Below are 25,316 nucleotides of genomic sequence, written 5' to 3'. Positions count from 1 at the left end.
GGCTTGCATTGTGATGGTCAGCAATATCAACAAACCGGCATTGAATGCGGCAGGTTGATAAAAGGTATCCTACTAACTTTAACCCACCTCGCAGATGCCTCCACTGTGTGCACCATCGACATGCAGATCGCTTATGACAAGAGGAAGAAGAGGCGTCGTCGCAGGACACGATCTGCTCCGGCCATCATGCAATTCAAAGGTGCGCCCATTGCTTCAATAATAATCATCTTCATTCGTTTATTTTATAACTTCAGCACACAAGATTTGTAAAAATTGTTAGTAATTTATTGTGATTATGATGTTGTTGGGTGGCGGACTGGCGGCGAGCCTGGAAGTGATGGAAAACTAAGGGGGCCCACGAACTAAGTCGACTTGATTCTGATCCTGACCGATAACAATACGCAGACGAATAACTACCTCGAACTCCTGTATCACCTAACTTTTGTTCCCCCGCGCAGGAAGGAAGCGATGGGTCCCGGGGAAGGTTACGTCATACTCCTCCCTTCGCGATATATCCGATCGGTTCGATGACGACGACGACAGGCTCAGCTGCGCCAGCATGTGGTCAAACGAATCTATTGTAGATCAGTGGCATCGTGTACATACCAGCGTCAGGGAGCCCATCGACTATCTCTTCCACACATGCATGCCACGGGAGAGGTTATTGAATATATTGTAATATACCGAAGTTACCCGGTATGCAGTGGCCGTACACAGGCCATGTCAGCATGCGAGCTTCAAATTTGACTGGAGGCCGATCTGTTAGCAGTCAAAATCTTTAGTATAAGTTCATAGTTTGAGTAATACTTTATCAGTATGATTTTTGTATATCTTTTGTGTGATTAGGAAAGCACTTATACTGATATTAAACAATAAATGCTATTAATACTACGAATAGTGCTCAATACAAAGTCAAAAGCATAAATAAATAAAATAGAATAGAAATAATAAATAGAAACAAAATAAATTTAAATGAAATGATTCTATTTAAATACGCACCTTCTGATAATCCCCCTTTTAGGGTGACGCAGGCTGTAGAGGTTTTAGAAAATAATAACTATATTTGATAATATCCTGATATTAATATGTAAAAACAATCGCTCAATTGTAGCACTGTGCTGTAAAACTGAAATCTGGTTACAGACTTACAGTGAACAGTTTCAGTTTATTTATTTTTTCTGCTGGCGAGTAAACAAAAATATACACAACACAATAACAAAGATAATAATTGGCACAGCAAGGATGGCAGCTGTCACAATCAAGGTGCAATACCTCGCGATGGCTTGCTTTGTATCTTCAACGAGTGTGTTGTTTTGGTTGTAGAATTCTGGTGCGATGTGTTATTATCGGTTATGACCTGAAGTAACCTCTGATTACGAAATCTGTATTATGTAAAATGTGTTTTCTGGAATCATTTTCCCTACGTGACATTCTAGAGACTTCTGTTGTTTACATTTAACTGCTGCTTGATAGAACAATGGTTCTTTATGATGTAACCTTACGTAACCTTCTCGAAGTTACTGGACTGAACAACCAACTATAAATAGTGGTGTAGTTTGTGTAATGTTTATTATGAGATTATTATTATTATGAGTTGTTTATGAGAGTTGTGCTATGAGTTGTGGATTGGTAGTTGATGCAGAAATTATTGGTGATTGAGACTTGAAGTAATTGAATACAAGTAGATGAGAATTGGTGCTGATATAAATTGTGTTCGAAATTAGAGTTATTTGAGAAGCCGTTCGTTAAAGTTCTTCAAGATGTCAGATTATCATTTCACTAGTAGAATTATTCGACATTTAATTGACTGCTTTTCGGTTTGACCCATTAAACTACGTCATTGAACCTTTCCAAGTCTTTTTCCTGGTAAGAGATAGAAAGAAATCGTGACATTCTGGGGGCTCGTCCGGGAACTAACCGAAAAAACCGAGATCAACCGAAAAAGAAAAACCGAAAAAAAAGCGAAGAATACCGAAGGATTTATTGAAAGAATAATAAATTAACAACAAGCTGTCAAAATGGCGGATACCGTCAAACATGAGATGATTGAAGACTTACGGAGCATGGCTGAACGAATGGGGCTGAGTGACAATGAGAAGTCTCAGTTTGTGATGGAAGAGTATCACAAGATAATGGACCAAAAAGCTCAGCGAGAAGCTGAAGAAAGAAGAGCTGCTCGTGAAATAAGGAAAGCAGAATTGGTAGCTGAAGAAAAACGAGCACAACTTGAAGCTGAAGAAAATCGAGCACAACGCGAAGCTGAAGAGAAGCGAGCACAACGCGAAGCAGAAGCTGAAGAAAGAAGAACGCAATATGAATTGGAAAAGTTAAGGCTTGATTTAGAAAAACAAAAACTGGACATTGGTGAGCGATCTAATTCTACTAACGATAATGTTCGAGATGTTATTGTGGCGCAAGTTCGACGTCCAGATTTGCCATCATTTGTTGAAGAAAAAGATGAGTTGGATAGTTATTTGTTAAGATTTGAAAGATATGCTACAATAGCCAAATTGGAGAAGTCAACGTGGGCTACCCAGCTAAGCATGTTATTATCGGGACAAGCTCTTGATGTATATTCAAGACTTTTGCAAGAAGAGGCCATGAACTACGACAGATTGAAGTTAGCTCTGTTAAAGCGATACAATTTTACCGAGCATGGATACCGTCAAAGATTCCGTAAGGCAAAGCCTGAACGACACGAAAGCCCAGGTCAATTTATTGAACGTTTAAGAAACCTTTTGTTAAAATGGTTTGAACTTTCGGGGGCCGAACAATCATTGGACGGATTGGCAAACCTTATAGTTAAGGAACAATTCACAGATTCATGTTCAAAAGATCTGTCTGTTTATTTAATGGAGAGAAGTCCAAAGACTCTAGAAGACATAGCTAGTGTGGCGGAACAGTATTTAGTTGCCCATGATGAGAAGTTGTCGACCGAAGAGATGTTGTCATTCGATAATGACGAGGAGCAAATAAATAATTTTAAAGGAGGTGCGGTTCCAAAAGAAGTACGTTGTTTTAATTGTAATGGCTTAGGTCATAAGGCTGCTAACTGCCGGAGGAAGACTAACAGAAATCATCAGGAATCGAGAAAGTGGTGCAATCGTTGCAATAGGCAAGGACACGAAGCGAAGGAATGCAACGACAAGTCGTTTTCCTTATCCAATCAGTCTGGAAAAGATAAAGACACGGACGTTTATCGATGCGGTTGTGCGTTAATGATTCCTGAACCCACGCTTGGGAATGAGAGATCGGATGAAGATGATCAGTTAGAGAAGAAAACGGGAAAGAAGACAAAAGAAGATGCTTACGAAGAAATAATACCTGAAGATTACCTGCCAGTAGTGAATGGAACAGTTGGAAACAAAAAGGTAAAAGTTTTACGTGATTCTGGTTCTACGGGTATAATGGTGAGGAGAGATTTGGTTAAAGAAAGTCAGTTAACGGGAAAAACTGGAATTGTGATGTCGATAAATAATACTTCAATCCAAGGACCGTTAGCGAAGATATATATCGAAACTCCGTATTGTAGTGGGACTGTGAAAGCGTTATGTTTACAAAATCCTTTAGTTGATCTTATAATCGGAAATGTTACTGAGAGAGATTCTGAAGTTACTTGTTATTCTTGTGGCAAGAATGGTCACTTTGCTCGAGATTGTTCTGCAGATATTCGGCGACGACCATTTGGAGTTTGCTATCGATGCGGTAGACGCGGACACTTCGCCAGGGAATGCGTTGCTAACGGCGGACATTCAGAAAACAGACGTTGCCGTGACAACCACTGCTACCGATGTGGGGAGATTGGACACATAGCCAGGAGCTGCTCTTTTGATGAAAAGGCTTGCTACAACTGTCACAGAGAAGGTCATCTGGCCAAGGACTGTCCGGAGAGGACGTGTTTCCGATGTAAGAAGATGGGTCATCTCGCTCGCTGGTGCACTGAAGACATTGAGGACGATGGAAACTTTTGCAGAAAACGTAATTATTGTTTTGAAAAACGCCGTCCTTGGTAGTTCATGCAACGATGGACTAATGAGTCGTTGAAGATAACTTATGAGAATTGATTTATCGAGTAACTAATTGTTTTGTAATGTGTATTGTATTGATTGTGTTGTTATATTGTTTGCAACAATATTCTAAGGGGGGGCGTATGTCACAATCAAGGTGCAATGCCTCGCGATGGCTTGCTTTGTATCTTCAACGAGTGTGTTGTTTTGGTTGTAGAATTCTGGTGCGATGTGTTATTATCGGTTATGACCTGAAGTAACCTCTGATTACGAAATCTGTATTATGTAAAATGTGTTTTCTGGAATCATTTTCCCTACCTGACATTCTAGAGACTTCTGTTGTTTACATTTAACTGCTGCTTGATAGAACAATGGTTCTTTATGATGTAACCTTACGTAACCTTCTCGAAGTTACTAGACTGAACAACCAACTATAAATAGTGGTGTAGTTTGTGTAATGTTTATTATGAGATTATTATTATTATGAGTTGATTATGAGAGTTGTGCTATGAGTTGTGGATTGGTAGTTGATGCAGAAATTATTGGTGATTGAGACTTGAAGTAATTGAATACAAGTAGATGAGAATTGGTGCTGATATAAATTGTGTTCGAAATTAGAGTTATTTGAGAAGACGTTCGTTAAAGTCCTTCAAGAAGTTAGATTATCATTTCACTAGTAGAATTATTCGACATTTAATTGACTGCTTTTCGGTTTGACCCATTAAACTACGTCATTGAACCTTTCCAAGTCTTTTTCCTGGTAAGAGATAGAAAGAAATCGTGACAGCAGCGAAAGACCAAAAGGTCACCAAAGTCAGCTACCACCCGAACATATCAGCAAAACACAAAAATTAAGGAAAATATTTCCGGTACTTAACATAACAGAGTGAAACAACAAACACATAGCTACATAAAGATTACGTGCAAGGAGGTAGCAGATGATATGTTTTAGGAGTGATTACTGTACAAATTCTTTAAGAAACATTTAAGTTTAAAAGAACTGTAAAATGTTTCTTTTAGTTCATTTGGAATCTGATTCCATAGTAACACTCCATTGACACATAGCATCTTCTTACCATAGTTTAATTTTACAGATGGTAAATATAAATCATGCTTTTTGTTTTGACCGATGCTATACTGGTGAATTTCATTTTCACAAGCATTTCATAACCAAAGCAGCCAGCAAAGGCATGTGGCAGCATTTTGTCCACATACTTGTACATGAACTTTGCGGTCTCTAATTCAATAATATCTTCAATTCTGAGTACTTCAAATTTATGATAAAGAATAATCGTACTTGTTGATCATGGCAAAAACAGACACGATTAGACAAACCATGGCCACCTAAAGATACGGCCTGATTTGTCACATTTTGCAGAAATTTCCAAGTTTTTCTAACTTTGGGCAAACGTTTAAATAAATTTTTCTAAAAATTAGATTTTTACGCTTTCTTTATTCCTTTCCCCAGATGACACAATAGGTTTTAACATCCTCACATGTTGAAAAACAAAGAAACTTTGATTTTGTAGATTTTAGTCAGACTGTTAATTTTTAATAACAGTCTGATTTTGCGTTTTTCAACTTACTTTTTCTCATTTGCTACTGCTTCCCCAAGGCAACAAAAAAGTTTTTTGTCATTAGGAAACCGCAAAAGTAAAAACATCTCAAAAAATGTCAGTCAAACACTAGCAGTAGCTGTAATCAAAATCTGCAAAATGTGACAAATCAGGCCGCATCTACAGGTGGCCATGGACAAACTTGTTCTGTAACACTTGAATTGGAGCAATGTATGTGGATGGTGTGACATCGCTAACGATGGTTTTTCCATTCCAGCAAGTCCACCTTCTCTTGGCACGACCCTTCATATCGTCGCATACCGACCACCATCCATCAAACTGGATTCCGCGCATGTGTCCCCGTCCGTAACCCGGATTGGTTGAAGAGGGAGTTGGAGAGGAGAGGTTTGTCGCCGATCGTTTGGGCCAAGGAACGATATGAACCAAAACTATTTAGTCTTTATCTCGTCACAATAAGCAGTGACAGTTCCTTGTCATCTCTGAAAAATTTATTGTGAGTACAATTGAAACAAAATGTTTGTTGCTTGGCAGCCCTTCATACACCGAAAGAGGTTTACACCGAGGATCTAATCCCGATCAGCTACGCGCAGCCTGTAGAACAGGGGGGTAACGCGGCCGGCACCGAGTTTCCTGCTGCTTACGTGCTGCGTGGGGCTCGAAGGATGGGCAACATGGCTAGGCGGGTGGTTGGGACTGTAGTGCCCAACCGGGACACGTTGTCCAACATAATGCCGGATTCAGACACCTACCGGTCCATGATGCCGGAAGCCTTAGGAGGACGTCCTGGAGCAAAGCGTGTGGACCGCAAGCAGTGGTGGTTAGTGGCGGCTGGTGTCCGACGTTTTCTTCGTAAACAATTCTACGTAAAACAATTCTTCGTAAAACAATTCTTCGTAAAATTAATTCTTTGTAAAACAATTCTTCCCAAAGCAATGCTTCGTGCATGCAATTGAGATTTGATGTATACGAATACATGCTTTACGAAGAATTGTTTTACGGATTTCATTTCACGAACAACTGTTTACGAACAATTGTTTTACGAACAACTGTTTACGAACAATTGTTTTACGAACAACTGTTTACGAACAATTGTTTTACGAACTACTGTTTACGAACAATTTGCCTATGACCGTGGCGGCTTGTGCATATTCTTAGATGTCCAGTAGTGGACGTGTCCCACATTGTTTATTATTAGGTTTCGTTTATTGCTTCTTCCTGAGAAGGCTCATGAGTTGTTAGTTCATCATGTTGAGATGGCAAATGTGGTAATGTTGAGATTTACAACTCGTTGCGTAACTTTCATCATTTTCAATCTGTTCCTTGATGTCTTGGATGAAATAAATAAGAAAGTCTTGATATATTGTAAAATCTGATGAAAGATTTTGAAAGTTTATTTATGAAGTGTTGGAGCAAGTTCCATTGGCTTCAGGAGTTTTTAAGTTTTAACGATATGCACAATATTTGCGTTTGCTAATAAACTTCAGCTTCTACGATGCATCAGTGTTGCATGTGTCGATAACTCTACTGCTTTACAGGAAGGTGCCACCTGCAACGAAGACCGGCAGACCTACTCCTTCACATGGCGCTGTGGAAGAGAGGTGAGAGCTGGTCTTCTTATTGACGTCGGGAAATCCCGTTCTTCATTCAACTTTGATCTTCTTCCTTAGAAACGATGACGACATCGGCAATGTGGTCAACACCGCACTTGGTAATGAAAGCGTCACTAATGACATACCTACCACTGACGACATCATAAAAGAAGACAATCTGTCTCCAAGCCTGGAAACCAAAATGGTATTACGTCACCGAGCCCGTAAAAAGGAGAATGCCCTCCCGCCATCCTCCTCCCCACGACTGGCCATGCGGGATGAGGACCTGGATGCATTGACTCCATCTGCAGGAGCCATATTCAGTAAGTTTGCTCTTTGTGGAGTCCTCTCTTGCCTAAAATTTAGTCACTGATTTAGACCGACGTCATAGCTGCAGTTGCGTTTCGAGTGACGTCATTTATCGCGCAGGCAAAGCAGACTACGATGACGTATCGTCGGATGAATCCTCCAACAACCAATCAGTGATCAGCACCCAGGTGGGACTGATCAAATCAGAGCCTCCTGAGCGCAAGGTGGACGTGAGGAAAGCCCCGATCCTCATCACAAGTCCCGCATCTTACTTCTACAGAGTGAGTGCCATCAATGAGTTCACTTGTGGCGTGCCGACCTAACCAACTCAGCGTCGTTGGTCCCCTTCATTATCAACACAAACCGCACGCGCCGTTATTTGTGGCAAATAATTTCTGTCTGCAGGACAGTTGAAGTATTTGTTACTGCCTCGCAGAATTGGGTCAATTACAATTTTTATTTGGGACTTTGTTGTTGTGTAATTGCATTTGAAACTTTAAATGTGAAAAAAAAAGTGGCTAAATTACAATTAAGCTACATTTGGTATGTAGCAGGCACGATGCACCGCTAGTTAGGATTCAAGGCGGACTGCTACATCTGGGGATACTATTCTAGCTGAGCTGTTCGCACTGGAACGTATTTTTTCTTGCTTGGTCATGCTGAATCCTGCTTAAGTTTTAGTAAGCGTCACACAGCTCGATTATCTCAAACCATCAAAAAGCTAAGCTTGCTGAAACAAGAAAACGTCGTCATGTAGCCTAAGAATGCATCTTTACTCGCGAACCTCATTCGGGCCAATCTTTCATTGGTGACTCTTGGATTATTAGAATTAGTTCCTATGAACTGCATACCGGACAATGACTATGTTCGTTTTGTAGATCTAGACTTAAGCATGGCCGGAAACAACTTTTGTTTGTCGCATAACGTATATTTTGTTTATTTCCATTACTTAGTTAATTGAATAGAAGTGGCAAGCACAACCCATTTTTGCAGGAGGGTTAGTTTCTTCAGTTGCATAGTTCAAAACTTAATGGTATTTATTCGAGTATCATTCAATCTATTTTGCAGGTCTCCACTTTCAGAGCTCTGATGTCGATCACTTTCTGCGCATGCGCGATCGGCTGCATGGGCGTTGTCGTGTTATTCGGCTTCTCCTCTGTGAACAAATCGTACGATGTGGCATGCCTCTACTTTTCGTCCAGCTTGTCCTACCTCATTGTGACGCTATCCATTGAGGCTGTCATACGTCACTACTTCCAAACGAGGCGGGAGCGGCTCTCTCTGCCAGTGTTACGTCAGACAAAGGCGATTGTCGACGAGAAGTTAAAGAAAGAAGCGAACTTAGAAAAGTGAAGGTCGATGACGTCAGCCACCTGTGCATGGCTCCAGATATTTTCGAAGCAATTTTGCTTTTACAACTTGGGCAGAGAGCTAACTATTTTAAAACCATAATCAGACATAACTCAGCAACAACACTCCATTTGACATTATAAAAACAATAAACGAACGTTGTCAGCTAGTCATACAGCCCTTTTCAAGCTTATAAGAAAAATATTTTTTTTAAGAAATAAGCCTACTAAAGAATTATACACTATCACAGCAAAATATGGTCTAATCTAAACGTTTGAGAAACTGCTTAACTAAATAACTAGCTCACACGAAATGACATAAAAATTACGTGGTACAACAGGTCAAGTGTTTGAGCGGTAAAATTAATTGTTCAGAGAAGAACTCAAACAGATTACGCAAGATGGTCAGAAGCACAGCACAAGATAGTGGCACAAACAAAGTAATAATACGAGAAGCACAACACGTGACAATTCAATCAAAAACTGTAGATAGGAGGCTTCGACAGCAAATAATTGTCTGTTGAGCCCTGGGTTGATAGATTTGATGATCAATGCCTCGTGAATCTTGGTCTCGAACTCGGACAAACACTTACGAACAATTTCGAAGCACTCCAATGAGGGTTTATTGTTAGAGCACGATCGGCAGTTTCTAATATGATCTTTGATTGCACTGTTTTTATTAAAATTAGGTAAATTCAAATGCTCTCCCACTCTCGTCACCAAATGTAGTCTATGTCGAACTCGCATCATGCGAGCAAGTGAACACGACGTTTGAACATAGGCGGAAAGGAGTTTCAGACTTCAACTGAAAATATTAACCAGCTTTAAATGTTTTATAGACGGGGAAAATCTTAACTTCAAGGCAATAAATCTGGACAAACTTGTGGCAAAACGTTTGAATTCCTTACCAATAAACGAGATTGTTAAGAAAGTTCTTGAAATCAGGCTCCTCAACTGTTATGTCTGCTTGCGTCCTTTTTTGAACAACCTCTCAAATACTTGACCTGTTGTGCTGCGTAGTTTTTCAGTTATTTTGTGTGAGCTCCTTAAGCAGTTTCTCAAATATTCAGATTTGAAAATATTTTTGCTGTATGATTCTTTAGTATTTTTTTAAATATATTTCTTATAGACTTGAAAAGGGCTGTATGACTAGCCGAAAACGTTCGCTTATTGTTTTTATAATGTCAAATGTTGTTGCTGAATTGTGTTTGTTCATGATTTTGTTTTTGTTCGATGTTACATTTGCTTGTGTCGCCTTGTGGTTGAATTAATCGTGCTGGTCAGCCGGTAGGTGGAGCTAACATGATGCCACTAGATCGACATGTTGATGTTTTCAAATAAAATATCTCAAGGTTGTGCTGGACGTCGCAAATGTCACCAACAGTCGTAGTCAGCTATGCTAAGTTTCCACCAAACACAACCCAGCTGCTTTCCACCTTTCAATTTGCAAACATGCTGTGATACAACACATGTCATTCTTCCCACTGCTGCTGTGGAGAGAAAAGATGTGTTGCAATAAATTTCACTTAGAATGTGGTTTCTATGACGTCAAAATGACCTTGAAAACAAATGACATTCGTTTTCAAGGTCATTTTGACGTCACAAAGTGCTTTCTGTATCAGTTTAAGACAAAAGTAGCGCGCATGCCTACCTCTGACAGCTAAGTAATGCAATGAACGCTTGTGGCAAGGACAGTTTAATTCTGTACCAGAGAACCCCAAAAAAGAAACCGATTCATTCGCTACATTATCGTAAAGTCTGATACCCTAAACCAGGGCTACTCAACTAATGTTAGCAAAGGTCCATTTTGACAAGTTGAATATTTTTGCCGTCCGGTGATTATTTCATATGCAACCACGAAAATTATATATTGTATTTCTTTGTAGTGTAGCTGTGTAAATCGCACATCAGAGAAGACGGCAAAGCGTTGGGGGGTCCGGGGGCACAGCCCCCAGCTCCTTGGATAATCACAAGAAATTGCTTTTCCCTAATGGAAATCTGTTTAAAGAGACCCTAAAATGTGGCAATGAGGTTATTCTTCCAGAAGCCCGCGGTCCACCTTCAACACCGAAAAGATCCGGATTCGGACCGCGGCCCGCCAGTTGAATAGCCCTGCCCTTAACCGTTTGCCAAAATGCCTCTCCCATAATATATTGCCACTGACATCCCTAATCATAAGTCAGTGCGTAGGTTAACCACCTGTTTTAATGAACAATATCCACCTTTGGTACATTTATTGAGTTCCGGGATATGGGATCTCCTGACTATCACCTTTGGTATAAACAGTACAAATGCCAAACGGAAGTAGCAAATGCTTGTAGTGACATAAGAATTCGGCGATGCAAAGGAGGAACAAACTGCTATGTCCCACCAAAGAAGGTCCATATGGTACCTTGTAGTAGCAATACGGGGAACAAAAGACGTAAAACCTGGTACTAACTAACTACAGTAGAACTCGGTTAATCCGGACTCGATTTGACCGGCGATTCCATCCGGATTAGGCGAAGATCCGGATTAACCGATGACGGTTCTATCAAGCCTGACGTTACCTAGATAGAAGGGTATCGGTAAAAATCACCGAAATTGAACGCATTAGTGTGGTCATCTGTCAATTCCGAGACGCGCGATCACCATATTAGCGATAGAATTCTTTTGAAATGCATGTAAAACGAATGTATTTGTAGACTCTGCGTCTAACGCAAGAACACACTGGCAAAAGTTATATCTTCAGACATGCGTGTCGGAAATCGGAATAATCTGTAGTCACTCAAAACTTTTGAAAACAGTTACGGAAGACGAGTTTCTTTGGAAAACTTACAAAAAATCAAACAAAGTCTTCTATTGGAAAAACATCACCGACATACCGCCGAAAATTCCACCGACATCTTTTCAAGTTACAGTGCGAGTTTGAGCATTTGCGCACGAATTTTGCGTTAGGAGGGATTACTGTTCATGAAAAGAAGAAATCCGCAATAATTTATTGCGTCACATTAACGGAACAATAGATAAAAAATTTCTCGCAATAAGCCACGTTATGTTTTAGCATAATATGGCAAAATTGTCGGAAAAATCCGGATAAAGCGATAGAGAAAGCGCCACTTTTGTCCGGAATAGGCGAAGATCCGGATTAAATAATCCGGATAATCCGAAGCCGTTTCTCAAGAAAAAGATTACAAATCATTTGTACTTCCAGTTTCATCCGGATTAGGCGAAGATCCGGATTAACCGAGTTCTACTGTAGTAGCACCATAGATGGTAGCACAGGACGAAGCTACTCTCATCTGGCTTTACACAACCTGCCTTAAATTTTAATTTTGTAATTGAAGAATGGCTCCATCAGCTCGGTGGTTAAGCGTCCGACTCAAGATCAAGTAGGCTAGCGCTGGTTGGGCTCTCGAAGTATGCGCTTGAGCAACGCATTTCACAACTGCTCTCTATTCAGCAGCATCTAGTGGATGGAATATCCGGGCAACTTCACTCTGTCAATTTCAGTGACCTGGCGTATGCGGTTTAAAACTTTTACAAGTAGGCTATGCGAAAGTTGTTGGACAATTTGTGAACCTCGCTTTGTATACAGTTGAAATCCTAATGATTGTATTCGCCTAAACACATGATCGCCTTTTCATGATCTAATAAAACAGAACAGATTAGTTACAAAAACACTTAAATTGAATTTTTTAAAATACAAAAAAATAACGCGTATGTCAATAACACATAACTTAATATGGATGCGTACAATAAGAAGATTGTATTTCAAGGCAGTATTATTCAACTGATTAGGCTCCAACATAAGTATCATATATTGGCTACAGTAGGCCTAGTTATGTTTCGGCACAAAGTTAAATTAACCGGTTGATGAAGATCACAAGCCAAGCTGAATTTTACATAAAGTCAACAGAACGGCTTTAAATCTCTTATAGGGCGGCGTCATGTAATGTTTAAACAACTTGTAGCTCACACTCTTGTACGCGCGAAAGAATAGAAACTTATGCACAACTATGTGACGTCACAGTGTAGCCTGTTAAGAGTGCTTGGAATTCAGATCCTTCACGGTAACAAAACATGTTTGATAACAAGTTTCCTGCAGAATCATCGTTCCCGGATTCGTCATCTCAATCGCGGATGAGTATCCGGATTTCAAACAAGATCATCCGCTCTTGCATATGCCACACTTGCACTTGGTGGCAGTTCGGATTTCAACCGCCTGCTCGAAAGCCCCTCCGCCGCATGTGACGGGGAAACTACGCTGAAAGTGAACAAGGAAGTAGGTTAGGGTTGGCTTGGTCAGTAAGGGACTGATCCATATTCTTGCAAAAGATTGTGTATATGGCTTCTTTTAATTCTATATTATCTCAGAACCAAAAAATAAAGCTTCGTTGCAATATGTAGCCTAGCTTACAATTCACACAGTAGAGCGTGTCTCTTTATATCACCATCACACCAAGGTGCAGTGAAAGACCATTGGATCATCCAGTTACCTGCTTTCTCGAGCAATGAAGAAAAGTAAAAAGGGCTTGAACCGATAATGAAGAAACACACGTGGGCTACACACACTCAAGTGGCAATGGACGTAAAGGGATTTAATAATTATTGTTCCCACATTTGTATGAACGCAGGTCGAAAAAGTGAACTCGTCTAATTTTTCTTACATGGTAAAAAAGCAAACGCCAATTGATTTACTTCCCGATACTAAGATCAAACATTAGCCTATGACAGTTTTAAAAACCAACAAACATATCTAACCCTGAGATCATTATTGGCAGCATATCAGTTTTAAGCTGATCCTGATGGCGAGTTCGAAAACTCTACCAACTGCCACTAATTGTTGCTCAATGTCCTGAAGTTCTTTTTGTCTCTTAATAGTTTTGTCTTAAAAGTTAAGCCAAAATGTAGTTTGTGATCTGCCACTGGCATATCATCAGGGCCGTTGAGAGGATATTTCGGGCCCGGTATCAATGAGATCTTTGGGTCCCAAATCAAACCATTTATAAGAAAACCGCACTGTATCCAAAGAACACGCGGCGGTTTCTTCATGTTTTCGGGCCCCTTGAAAAGATTGCGGGCCCCTAAAATTATCCCGGTCACGGGTTCAAAAGTACCCCCTCGACTTCCCTGTTAACGCCCCTGCATGCCTACCTAGGAAGTGGCCGCTCAGGAAAGTATCCCTTCATCTTTTCGAGAAATCAGTTGTCTAAGCTATTTCGTTCATTTGTTTCAGGCTGTTCAGAACTTTTGCATTGGCAATGGTATGAATATGGTTAGAATCGGAAGCGTTTCTTAATAAAGCCACTTTTCAGCTGCTTCATATGTTTCCGCTCTGAAGGTCAACTTCTCACAGCCATACTGGAGAGTAGACCACGTAAACACTAAAGTGGAACCCAGACATTGATAGAGTCTACAAGTGCGTGGTGGAACTTTGAGAGGAATAGAAAGTTTGCGCTCTAGTAGAATAGATTGCAATATGTTGAAATCGTCTTTGGTTGGAGCATGGCCATCTAAAGATACGGCCTGATTTGTCACATTTTGCAGAAATTTACAGGTTTTTCTAACTTTGGGCGAACGTTTAAATAAATTTTTCTAAAAATTAGATTTTTACGCTTCCTTTATTCTTTTCCCCAGATGACACAATAGGTTTTAACATCCTCACATAATGAAAAACAAAGAAAATTTGATTTCGAAGATTTTAGTCAGACTGTTAATTTTCAATAACAGTCTAATTTTACGTTTTTCAACTTACTTTTTCTCATTTGCTACTGCTTCCCCAAGGCAACAAAAAAGTTTTATGTCATTAGGAAACCGCAAAAAGTAAAAACATCTCAAAAAATGTCAGTCAAGCATTAGCAGTAGCTGTAATCAAAATCTGCAAAATGTGACAAATCAGGCCGCATCTCCAGGTGGCCATGGTTGGAGCAATTTGCATGATGAGTTGTCCAAATTCGGTGACGTCACTCGGTGATCTTTGTCTGACTTCACGGTGGAGGTTGGAACCATCCAGTCAAACCTGACAGCCGGACGGTAACTTGATAATAATCGTTCTTGTTTATGTCAATGATCCTTGTCATGAAATGCTCATAGCGAAGTTTGTCAGAAGTTTTTTATTGGTTACTGGAAGCATGAGTGAAGGTCTTGCTAAACCTGTTTAAGCTATTCGCGCATAATTGCAAGTATCGTTCTTCTGTTTCCACATAGCCGAACCGATTGTTTCCGATCACGAAAGACCTAGTTCCTCGGCTATGCACGTGGCAGCTCGGTTTCTGACCTGTGCACGATACCATTCGATGACGTCATAGTGCTTCAAATGTAAAAATAAAGTTTTTTTCAACTCTTTCATCATCATTTCATTGTGATGACCGTCTTCACGATGCGCGCTCATTGTCACGTCTCATCGTTGGGACGAAGATGACAATTCAGAGTTCACGCTGATGGTTTATGACTTCATGACGTGCTTGCCTTAGCTGAATCGAATCCAGGGGTTAGCCGACGGAGGACGCGATTGAGTTGGTTGTTGTGGATTAAATATTGAATAACTTTTGTGACCTGAAGGTCAAGATCCAGCAATAAGATTGATCGTTGCCGCCCTTTGAACTGCTCCTAATGACAAAGTTACAAAATGAGATGCAAAACTCAAATTGCGTTGAAGCTCATTACTCAGCAGCTTAGCGTTAATCGCTTTATAATTAAATTTCCTCCGTAGCTTAGCATGCCTTGCGGATAAAACAAACACTACAGTGTCATCTACAAATATTCTTCAAACAGGTGCTCTCTTGGCCACGTGACTTGAAAAGCTGGTTTATGGCGTGAGGCCACGAAAGATGAAAATGATTGTAAATGTTTCCAAATTCGCGAAGATCTTGTTGTTGTAAAAGCTCGTTCAGTTACGTTGCGTTTCTGATTGTTGGCTTTTTATACAAGTCGAAGGAAACTATACATTCTCACTGGGGTTACCGGACTGAACTAGATGGGGATTTTTAACCAAGAAAATTCTCGAATCAAAAATGGAAAAAGTTTACAATAAAATTAATGAAGCATCTTTGGTCGTGAACTGCTCAAAAATAAATCAAGATCTCGAAGACAATTTCAGAATTCTCGACAAAATGCGAATAAAACTTTTGACATAAACTGCCGCCAATTGAATCACCTACAGGGTTTTTACAATATTGTAAGCATCGTATGGCCTCCTCTTAGTCGCTTTCCTGAGAGGTCTAAAAATATAGTCGGAATCCACTCAAGTACAAATAATTGTTGGGTTCGCGTGGTCGCAGCCTAACTTTATGAATGCATGATGGGGTGATCACCCCTCCCACGACGCTCGGAGGGTATCGGTTCGACACCTGCCTACAGCATGCGGTCGCGTCTGTACAAAGCACTTGACGACATGCTAATAGTTGAATAGGTTTCCTTTCCGTCCATTTAATTTAAATCAAGGCCTTCTTGCTGCTGATAGCTGAGAAAACTATTTCAAAGATCGAAACTAACACCAATTTTGAACGATTCTTTTTGAGATCTCACATTTTCTTTATCAGTTATTAAAATTTCTCAACATCTTGTGACCAACTTCTTTCAAGGACAACTTCTTAGTCTAACAATTTATTTTCGAGCAGGTTCGTCCACGTTTTGTCGTTCTACTCGGAGAACAATCAAAGTGCATCGAACGGGTGAGTGGTGACGCTATGCAGAGAGCAGCATGGGCCACCGACAATCACTTAGCCTAATTGTCATCACAGGAACTGTGTGAAATTGAACAACTGGAAGCCTTGAAAAGACCAAATATTATAATCTTCCAGTCAAGCAGCTAACTTTGCAATATGCAGACGTTGAGCTACCGGTGTAAGAACAGTTTTGTTCATACGTCCCACTCCCAGTTTCATTCCTTAATAACAAAACATAAAAGTTACAAAACATACTGGACATTACTAATCCATCGTTGTCTAGAGTCTAGTGGACCCGCTTGTCGTATGGCAAGTATTACCATTCATCATGATGGCCAGAAGAAAATAACTGAATAAATGAAGGGAAGATAGACACAGAACATTCACTAATTTCTTCAGCTTCGAAAACAATTGCAGCGGTAGATCGCGACGGGCATCTGTTGGCCTCAAGTGCAGATGTTTTACATCCTTCGCGTTTCCTAATGTAGTGTTGGCCGTAAGCCTACCATGAACCGGCCATGGCCGAAACGTATATCGGATTTGTGTCAACAACCGCAGATTAAGTGGCGATGAAGGCACTCCCTGTTGCCAGGGAATGAGGTTGACGTGGTTGAGCAATTTATTTTTGTTTATGAAAAGTGTGCATAGAAAATCTTAATTCACATAACTTTAAGCTTAACAAGATTGAGTTTGACCTTAAGATGTTGCATTTCAACTACGTGCTTGGGCCAGAATCGCCCTGCTCATGAATTTCTAATCTTTATCTTGATAGACATCTTTCAATAACAAAAAATATATAAAAATTATTGTGAACACAAAGTTCCCACGGAAAGGTTTTAACGCCGTCTCGTCTGAACGAAGTCACTTCTGCATAACAGAACAGTTTCCTCTGCGCCACAGTGTGCCACGGTGTGCCACGGTGTGCCACGGTGTGCCACGGTGCGCCACGGTGTGCTGGTTCAAATGAACATTTACTTTAGCTTTTTATTTGGTCTATTTGTTACAATGAGTGCATGCAAAATGTTTCAATTATTGTAAATATAAAACTATTTCAAATCACTTCGTCGAAAGTGAAAACTTGTTGACCAGACTTTTCAGATGAGGCATTTCAAAACAACATTTAACTCTCACAATATCTCCCTAAACAATTCATTAGTTTGTAAAGTCAGAAAATAACTTGGTATTTTTATCTTTCGAAAAAAATCAAACGCGTGATGCAATACGTTGCTTGTTCCCAGGGTACGTCATCGATTACAAAACCTCGTCTCTTTTTTATTTTCTCCAAACTAAAGTTTTAATATCGACCCGATGATTGATATCTATCTGCGTTTGAAGTGTTCATAATCCCAAGTAACAATAAACATTGCAAGGTTGACATGATGCAAGCATGGCCGAATGTCAGCTTGCGTCGCACAACTCAACATGATCCTGATGGTATCCCCCAAACGCGGTTGCCGGTTTGTCCATTGCAGCCTGATGATTGAGCGCTTAAATTTGTGCCCAGCAGGTTGACTTCAGTTATTGATAAAATTGCTGCAGGCAGTTGAAAAATTACACATTCAGATAAAACGTGTTTTAATTTCTTCGGGGCATTCGTTTTCATTTGATATTCAACCAAAAAGTAGTGATTTTGAGATCACACTTTCATCCATCGAAGGATATTTTGCTGTTGCATAAGCGAAAGTGACTAAATGATGAAATGAAAAAAAGAATCGTTTCCTATAATACAACGATGATGTCACAAACATTTAACGTTGACAAAGATACAACTTACACACATTTTTAGAGTGCTGGAACCTTTCCAGGTGCTGAAAACTTGAAAACATATGATTTCATCTTTGCATCAAATCTAATTTTAAACAACTGCTTTTTGGAGAAAAAATATTCCTTTCTTAGAATTATTTCACTACTATATTCCCTTTTTTCGGCTGTTAATTTTTTATAGTGTCTTGTTTGTGTGGCCGGGAGTTTCACTGTTACCGAATGTAAATTTACTTAACGGCCAAGGAACACAGCTGACGGTACAACGTGATTTAAGAACACTTGTGGTTAACTCATATTTAGTTCGTGTAGCGTTAACGGTAATTACAACTTTAATGCATGAACCAAGACGGATGAGATACGTCAGAAACTCACCGGGTGGCTGTCCGCAATTGAGCAGCATTGAGCTCTCGATTCGTAAATCTCCTCGCCAGCCTCTTGATCGTCGGACAAATTTCCGATAGGATAGGTGGAGGAGCGGCAACATCCTCCGCAAGCATCTATCTTGACTCGAATTACGTGACAGCCATTCTTTCGAATTATCACCATTTTTTCTGCAACAGAACGAATATGAAATACAAATCCTACAATCAAGCTTATCCGCTTCATTATCGTATGCAGACTGTGACCGCGTTGTGATAGCGTTATCATGATGCTTTATATGATGTGTGCAAAGTTTGCACTTGAAAGCTGACTTGTTAGCCGCTGGTCGTGAGTTGTAGTTGACGAACATAGTCTTTGAGACTTTGACTATATTTTATGTATTTCATGAAAGTTAAAACCAAAGTTTTCTAGTGACTGAAGCACTGAGCCTATTTTTGGTTTGGTTTTTCATAACTACCGTTTTGAAGAAATATAAAGTAACTTAGGCTACATGTAGGCCAACCGGTAGTCAAAGCGCCATCAACCTTCAGTGAGTAGGCTATCACAGTCTCACACTTAAAGTCAATAGCCTAATAATGGTTTCGTGGTGAGAATATTTATCCTTGGGATTCATCTTTCGCATAGGCCTACTTGCAGAGGGTTAATCTACTGACCAAGTGAAGTTTAAACTGCAGTTAAAAAACAGTTTTAACTGCAAAATTTTCAGTCCATTTACAAGTTTTCCCAAACGAATTTCAAAAAAGCACACCCACTTACAATAGCAGTAACTTTTGGACTGCTTTTGCGGCGTTGCAGTCTGGAAGTTACTGTCAGTCCAAAAGTTACCAGGGGTGCCTGGCGTTTTTGCAATCGACAGAAAAGCGAAAATTGTTTTAACTAAGAGTAATGAATTCATTGCTCTCAAATTAATGCAAGCTTTTTAGTTAACATTACAAAATACTTATAAATATTAATCTGACCTTTTGAGAGGTTAAAAATTTAATTATTTTTCAAAACAAAATTAAACAAAATTTAAATGAAATATTTGGCAACCCTTGTAACTTTTGGCATGCAGTAACTCTTGGACTGCTACACCGGTACGCACTTTTTTATTTCAGAAAAAAATTATCTTCACAAATCAACCAGAGATAGAGAGAGAGAGAGAGAGAGAGAGAGAGAGAGAGAAACCTTTTATTTTGTCTGCTGCGAAAAATAGTATACGGAACAAAACAGACAGGAAGCAGCGAAAGACTATATTAGTCATCGACTCAGCTGCTTCCCGTGTTTTTAATGTGACAAATGTAAAGCATCGGCATTACGTTGAAAACAAGATATGCTTTAGTTCCGTGAAAATGAAAACAAAAAGGTGAATTCCTGTGGTTTTATTCAAACACCAAAAATATCATGCCCTACAAAAGTAGTATGAGGAAAAAACCACCTATGCAAAAACAACAACTGTTAACTGCTAGCATAAAGGACAAAGCAAAAACACTAAAAGTAGGCCTAATCATGGTTTACATCTTAATACTTTAATAAAATCAGTCAGTTTATAGGCCGACTTGAGTACAGTTAATAAGATGACAGCGGTTAATAAGTAGTAGCCTACGTAGCACCAGTTCGTGAGTAGTAGGCCTACGTAGTAGGCTACCAACAATGTTCAAACCGAAACAATTTGCGAAACAGTCGTCAGTGTTTGTGACAATAAAAGCAGTCACAGATCAAGTTTATTCATATAATGAATTTTAAGTTTTTTCGTGAAAGTTTTAATACTCGTAGCCCCAACTATTTCTGAAGGTAAATCATTCCATATTTTTGGGCCTAAGAATTTCAGACTGCCTTGACCTTTTCTTGAGCTGACACTACGTAAGTGAAAGTTATCTTTTTGAGAAGCTCTCGTGCCATGGCAATGTACTTTAGTAATTTCCTGAAAGTAAGGTTTAAAGTAGCCAGGTAATAGCATATTTTTTAATTTAAAAACAAATTTCTAATTTATGCAAATTACTGATCGGAAGTATGTCGAGATCTTGGTACAGTAGTGAAAGTTTTGCTCTTCTGTTGCTGAAGGTTATTGTGCGAATGATTCGATTTTGCCTTGTTGAAATTTTCTTGAACAGTTTTTGTGTGCTTTTGGTAGTTGTGTGCTTTTGATAGCATGCAGCTATTTGTTTTCCTTATTTGTAGAACAACACTACAAGGTTTTGTTGATTAAAACTATGCACCTAGCCCAATTTTAAATTTAAGAGCAGATGCAGTGGATTGATTTGCATTCAACTCTCATTACTTCACTTCCTATTGCTTTAAGCAAGGCTCAAGTAGGCCAAGACAAGGGCACTTTAAGGAACGTGAGAGAGATTTTGTTTAATTCACAACCACGAAAATTAGTGTGCCGTACGTCCGTACATTTAAGGAATTAGATTTTTTTTATTCAAATAGCCAAGTAAACTGATATTAATGATTCGTGTGTCACTGAATATTTCTGGAAATTTCAGACAAACACAAATTCGTTTTCCAAAGCACCCCGCATCAAGTATCTCATTAAGAAGACAACCCCTTTTTCTCGTCTTTATATTAACTGTAGTGCACTAAACCTCGTTTCAGCCAAGTAGAATCCGTAGTGAGATTTTGCACAAGAACTTCGAGTGCTTGGATTACCAGATTTTTGTAAGATCTGTCAAGAGCTCTGACCCAAAATTCTAACAACAATGTTTCCGACAATGTTATCAACAAACAAACGCTAGTTGATAAAAATCGTTTTTAAAAATATGACCCAAAGGTCTCGGTGGGCATTGCTTGTCAAAAGGGTTAAAAATTCAAAGCTTTGATTCTTGGTCTAATCATGACTGGACTGGGAGTCTGGGGAGATAAGCTTCAAATCTATCAAGCAGAAAGTAAAAATGTGAACTTACTGCCTTGATAAATGGACTGCTCCAGAGTTTATTCTATTTATGTAGTAGACCTGTGCTGTGGATTGTGGAACGTCTCAAACTTTTCAGGTTGTTATTGCAGAATTCTTTCAACAAGTTTAAATTTTTTTTGCTTGAACGATATAGCTTATCAAGTTCACATTTTTGTAGAAGGGTGAGCTCATTAAGCGTATCGAATATGTCAATACCCCTATGAGTTTGAGCACGACTGCGTGCGAAGAAACCGCCAGTGGTTTGAAGTAGCGGTAGCGCTGGTTTGGCTCTCGGGGTGTGCGCTTGAGAGCGAGCATCAAAGAGACACTGCCATCGCTAACAATACATTACGCGTAACAATTACGCGCGACAAACAGTAAAAATCGATATTCCTCCTCCTCATCCGCACCATGTTTGTCATCCGCATTAAAATTTTTTATAGTCACAAGTGCGTACCATCCCATGGGTTGAAAAGCAATGCAATAGTGAATAGTTTAAATAAATGAATAGTTTAAATACATTTAATAGAAGCTTTGATGATACAGTAGCCTATATAGTATTTCGCTACTTCTAGCAGCTTGCATCAGTAATACATTTTAGGCTTCTGTGTGTTGCCATAATTGACACACAACAAGAGAAGCCTGCCTAAAAGTGTCGTTCGAAATATGCAACTTTCTGATAAAAATAAGTGACTCATATAAGCATAATAACTTGAAGGCTACATCTGCATTTCATTCATGTGAAGTTACTTCAGAGATGAGTAGAGCAGATCATGAACTAAAAGTTGCGCATAATTTTTTAAGTTTAACAAAGTTGTGACGTCACTAGATTATGCAGAAGCAAAGTTACTTCCAGAGACTCACTTTGTAAACCGCATGACTTCCCGCTGGTACAGTTGCCACACTTCTGACCCGCGCTTAAGTAACCCATAACAACCACTATCAAAACTACAACAATGTTCATTGTTATTGTGGAGTGTATCACCTGTGACGACATAAAGCAAAAATAATTGTCCCTATAACCACAAGATCATTGATTTTGCTCGAAATCTGACAGCTGCAAAAATATTTTTTCTAATCTGTACCCTGGTCCGTTTCAAACTGCTTTTAATTTATTTATTTATTTGCCTCATTATTATTATGTTGCAATTTTCTGGAAAAAAAATTTGTGTGTTCAACATTACGAAGATTTCAAATCGGGTTTTATTAGTTCCTTTTCTGTTGCCATAACAACCTCCTTGCAGGCTGTCTTGTAAATTGGAAGATGGCTCTGTGAGAATTGGAGGAACATCGTAACCAACTTTCAATATGCTGACGACATAGGGTTGGTTGGTGGAAGCATAGCCGTACGAGACCAAACCATTTTGGGGGGACAGAACGTAAATTTGCCCAAATGTGCACGCTTTTATAGAAATTGCCCAAATATAATGTATGCGGTGCGTGATAACATTGAAAAACTAACATAACAAGATCACCAGCAGTGGCGTAGCCAGTAATTTTGAAAGGGAGGGGATTGACGGTGTGTTTCGCTTATGGCGACACCCAGCAGTGGGGGGTCTGGGGGGCCTCCCCCAGAAAATTTTGAAAAATTACTTTAAATTTGGTGCATTCTGAGAGTATTTTCAACAAAAATGTGGTTATGAATATTCCTGTAAAAGGGTGCTGTCCGGTGGCATAGCAAAAGAATAAGATCATGTTTTCTTCAGCATGTTTCGGAAATATAGCTACAAGTCTCTATGTTTTCTTGTTGCTAATTCCTGGCTGAGATATTTGAATGTTTGGTAATGGCAAAACTCGCTCTTTGCAATACCCACCCCCCCCCCCCCCCCCCTCTGGCTACGCCACTGATCACCAGCTAGCTAGAATTTCTTACCAAAGTAGGCTAATCAAGATAGAACAACTGAATTCATCTCTGAAGATACCTTGCTTGTGCATTGCTCGATGCTTCTGCACTTTGGCATAGTAAGCAGGGATGCCAGCGACAGATTTCCAATAAACCTAGATTGTGTGCTAAAAAAACCCCAGATGAGGTAAAAAAACCCAGGTCCAGAAAATATGTAGTAAAGTGGTTAAAAAAAACTGCATGTGCTTTTAGCACCACTTGCGTTTCATTATTTCATATCTATTTTTTGCACTATCGGAAATGCTTTCCTATAAACCTCAACAAGATGATTAATGTGAGTGAATGGTACATGATGCTCAGAAAAATAACCAGCAAGCAATGCTTCTGCTTTGGCAATTTGATCTGGCTGCGTGGTTAAATTTTGTGTTAAAAAGGTATTATTATTATTTATTTGTATCAGACAAGGTTGTCCATATTAAAACCAAAAACACAAAAAAGACAAGACGTAAGGAGTCACTTGGATGACATGTGCAACATATCATTGTAGTGCTTTTCACATGAGACTTAGCAGCAGTGCAGCACTGTAGTTTTGTTTGTGTTTTTCAGTCTTGCTGTGAGCTAACAACATTGATTTATTAGCATTTTTCAGTACGGTATGGCTTTGCAACATTTCAACATTTACAATAACTGTTGTTTTTGTTTGAAGCATCTTCTTTCATTTGCAACCAATCTTTGAATTCAGGAACTTTTAGCCAGTCTTTTTTGAATGATTGTCCATACCACAATTTTTGCTTCTTTTTGGGTTTTTCATCAATTATAATTAAATGTATATATATAATAAAACACAGACATACTACTTCTGTTCAAATAAACTTTGTTCAACCAATTAAAGTAGTTTTGATGATACGAATTTTAGTACAAAAATAAAAAGGTCTGGCAGCACTACTTCTAAAAATATGGTTAGGCTAGGTAATTTAATGACAAAAATAACTAATATACAGTATTCTAAGTTTGCATACAGACGATGACGTAGGATTCAAATAACCCAATTAGCCTAACAGTACGTATTTACATTGATTCAATGTCTGAATATTGAATAATATTCAATCATCGGATTTGCAGAAGGCGTCGTTGGATTTTCAAAAAATCGCCGAATAGGCAACTCGCCGCAAAAGGCTCTTGCCGAATAGTAACAGAACCTTTTATAAAAGTAAATAAACAAAGCTAAGCAACACCTTAACATTACTTTTAACAGGTATAACATGCTTTTGTTAAATGTTGTGGTGTTGCTTAGCTATGTCCGTTTATGGTTGAAAAAGTACAGTGACCTCCCCACCCGAATTGTTTTATAAAAGTAGGCTAGGCTATTCACCGGATTTATATAAATTCATATTTTGTAGTTGCCCAAATCAAGATGATGCATTTATTGATATTATGAAAAAAATTAAAGACTTTGTAAATTTTGATGCCGAGGCAACTGCATCATGCCAATTTGGGCAGTTTTATAAATAGACTATGATCAGATATTTTCATATTTTTTAGTTGCCCAAATCTAAACGATACAGTTATGTAAATGGGAAAAATTAATGAATTTGTTCATATTGGGGAAACTGCCTCACGCTAATTTGGGCAGTTGCATAAACAGACTAATCAGTTTCATCAAATAGCCTAATTTCATGTTTTCAGCTGCCCAAATCAACACGATGCATGTATGAAAATTAATAAAATTAGCTATAAAGGTCAAATTTTGCCATTTAATTTGTTCAGTTTCACAAAACTATTAGAGACATATTTTGGTGGCTGCCCAAATTGGCATGATGCTGTTGGTTAAATGCATTTCGTACTACAATTTGATCACCATGGAATACAATACATCAATACGGGTGTGCCAAATGACAATTTTGCGGCACATTTCTTGTGCAAATAAGAGGCTGTAGCCTACTTAGTTTGATAAGAAAAACTATAAATTAGTA

The 25,316-nt window shown here is 39.1% G+C and overlaps 2 protein-coding genes across 2 annotated transcripts in view; one reads left to right on the top strand and one right to left on the bottom strand.

Moving 5' to 3' along the window:
- Positions 1 to 10,178, top strand: part of LOC145780708 (uncharacterized) — a 105,426-nt gene extending 95,248 nt beyond the window's left edge. The window contains exons 93-100 of the mRNA XM_082592328.1: positions 95 to 199; positions 459 to 660; positions 5,841 to 5,968; positions 6,116 to 6,401; positions 7,120 to 7,182; positions 7,252 to 7,496; positions 7,603 to 7,763; positions 8,551 to 10,178. Coding sequence (XP_082448454.1) covers positions 95 to 199; positions 459 to 660; positions 5,841 to 5,968; positions 6,116 to 6,401; positions 7,120 to 7,182; positions 7,252 to 7,496; positions 7,603 to 7,763; positions 8,551 to 8,835 — 1,475 coding nt within the window. The 3' untranslated portion in view covers positions 8,836 to 10,178. The remainder of the gene's footprint in view (positions 1 to 94; positions 200 to 458; positions 661 to 5,840; positions 5,969 to 6,115; positions 6,402 to 7,119; positions 7,183 to 7,251; positions 7,497 to 7,602; positions 7,764 to 8,550) is intronic.
- A 2,260-nt stretch (positions 10,179 to 12,438) lies between these two features.
- Positions 12,439 to 22,506, bottom strand: LOC145781195 (uncharacterized). The gene is made up of 3 exons (XM_082592974.1): positions 22,365 to 22,506; positions 18,617 to 18,795; positions 12,439 to 13,077 (listed from the first exon to the last, which is right to left on the bottom strand). The coding sequence occupies exons 1-3, from the start codon at positions 22,495 to 22,497 to the stop codon at positions 12,979 to 12,981; spliced, it is 411 nt and encodes a 136-aa protein (XP_082449100.1). The 5' UTR covers positions 22,498 to 22,506; the 3' UTR covers positions 12,439 to 12,978.
- Between the last annotated feature and the right edge of the window lie 2,810 nt (positions 22,507 to 25,316).

Source organism: Aplidium turbinatum, chromosome 12, assembly GCF_918807975.1.
Source record: "Aplidium turbinatum chromosome 12, kaAplTurb1.1, whole genome shotgun sequence".
NCBI lineage: Eukaryota > Metazoa > Chordata > Ascidiacea > Aplousobranchia > Polyclinidae > Aplidium > Aplidium turbinatum.
The sequence above is the reverse complement of the archived record's forward strand: the minus strand, read 5'-3'. Positions and strand labels throughout refer to the sequence as shown.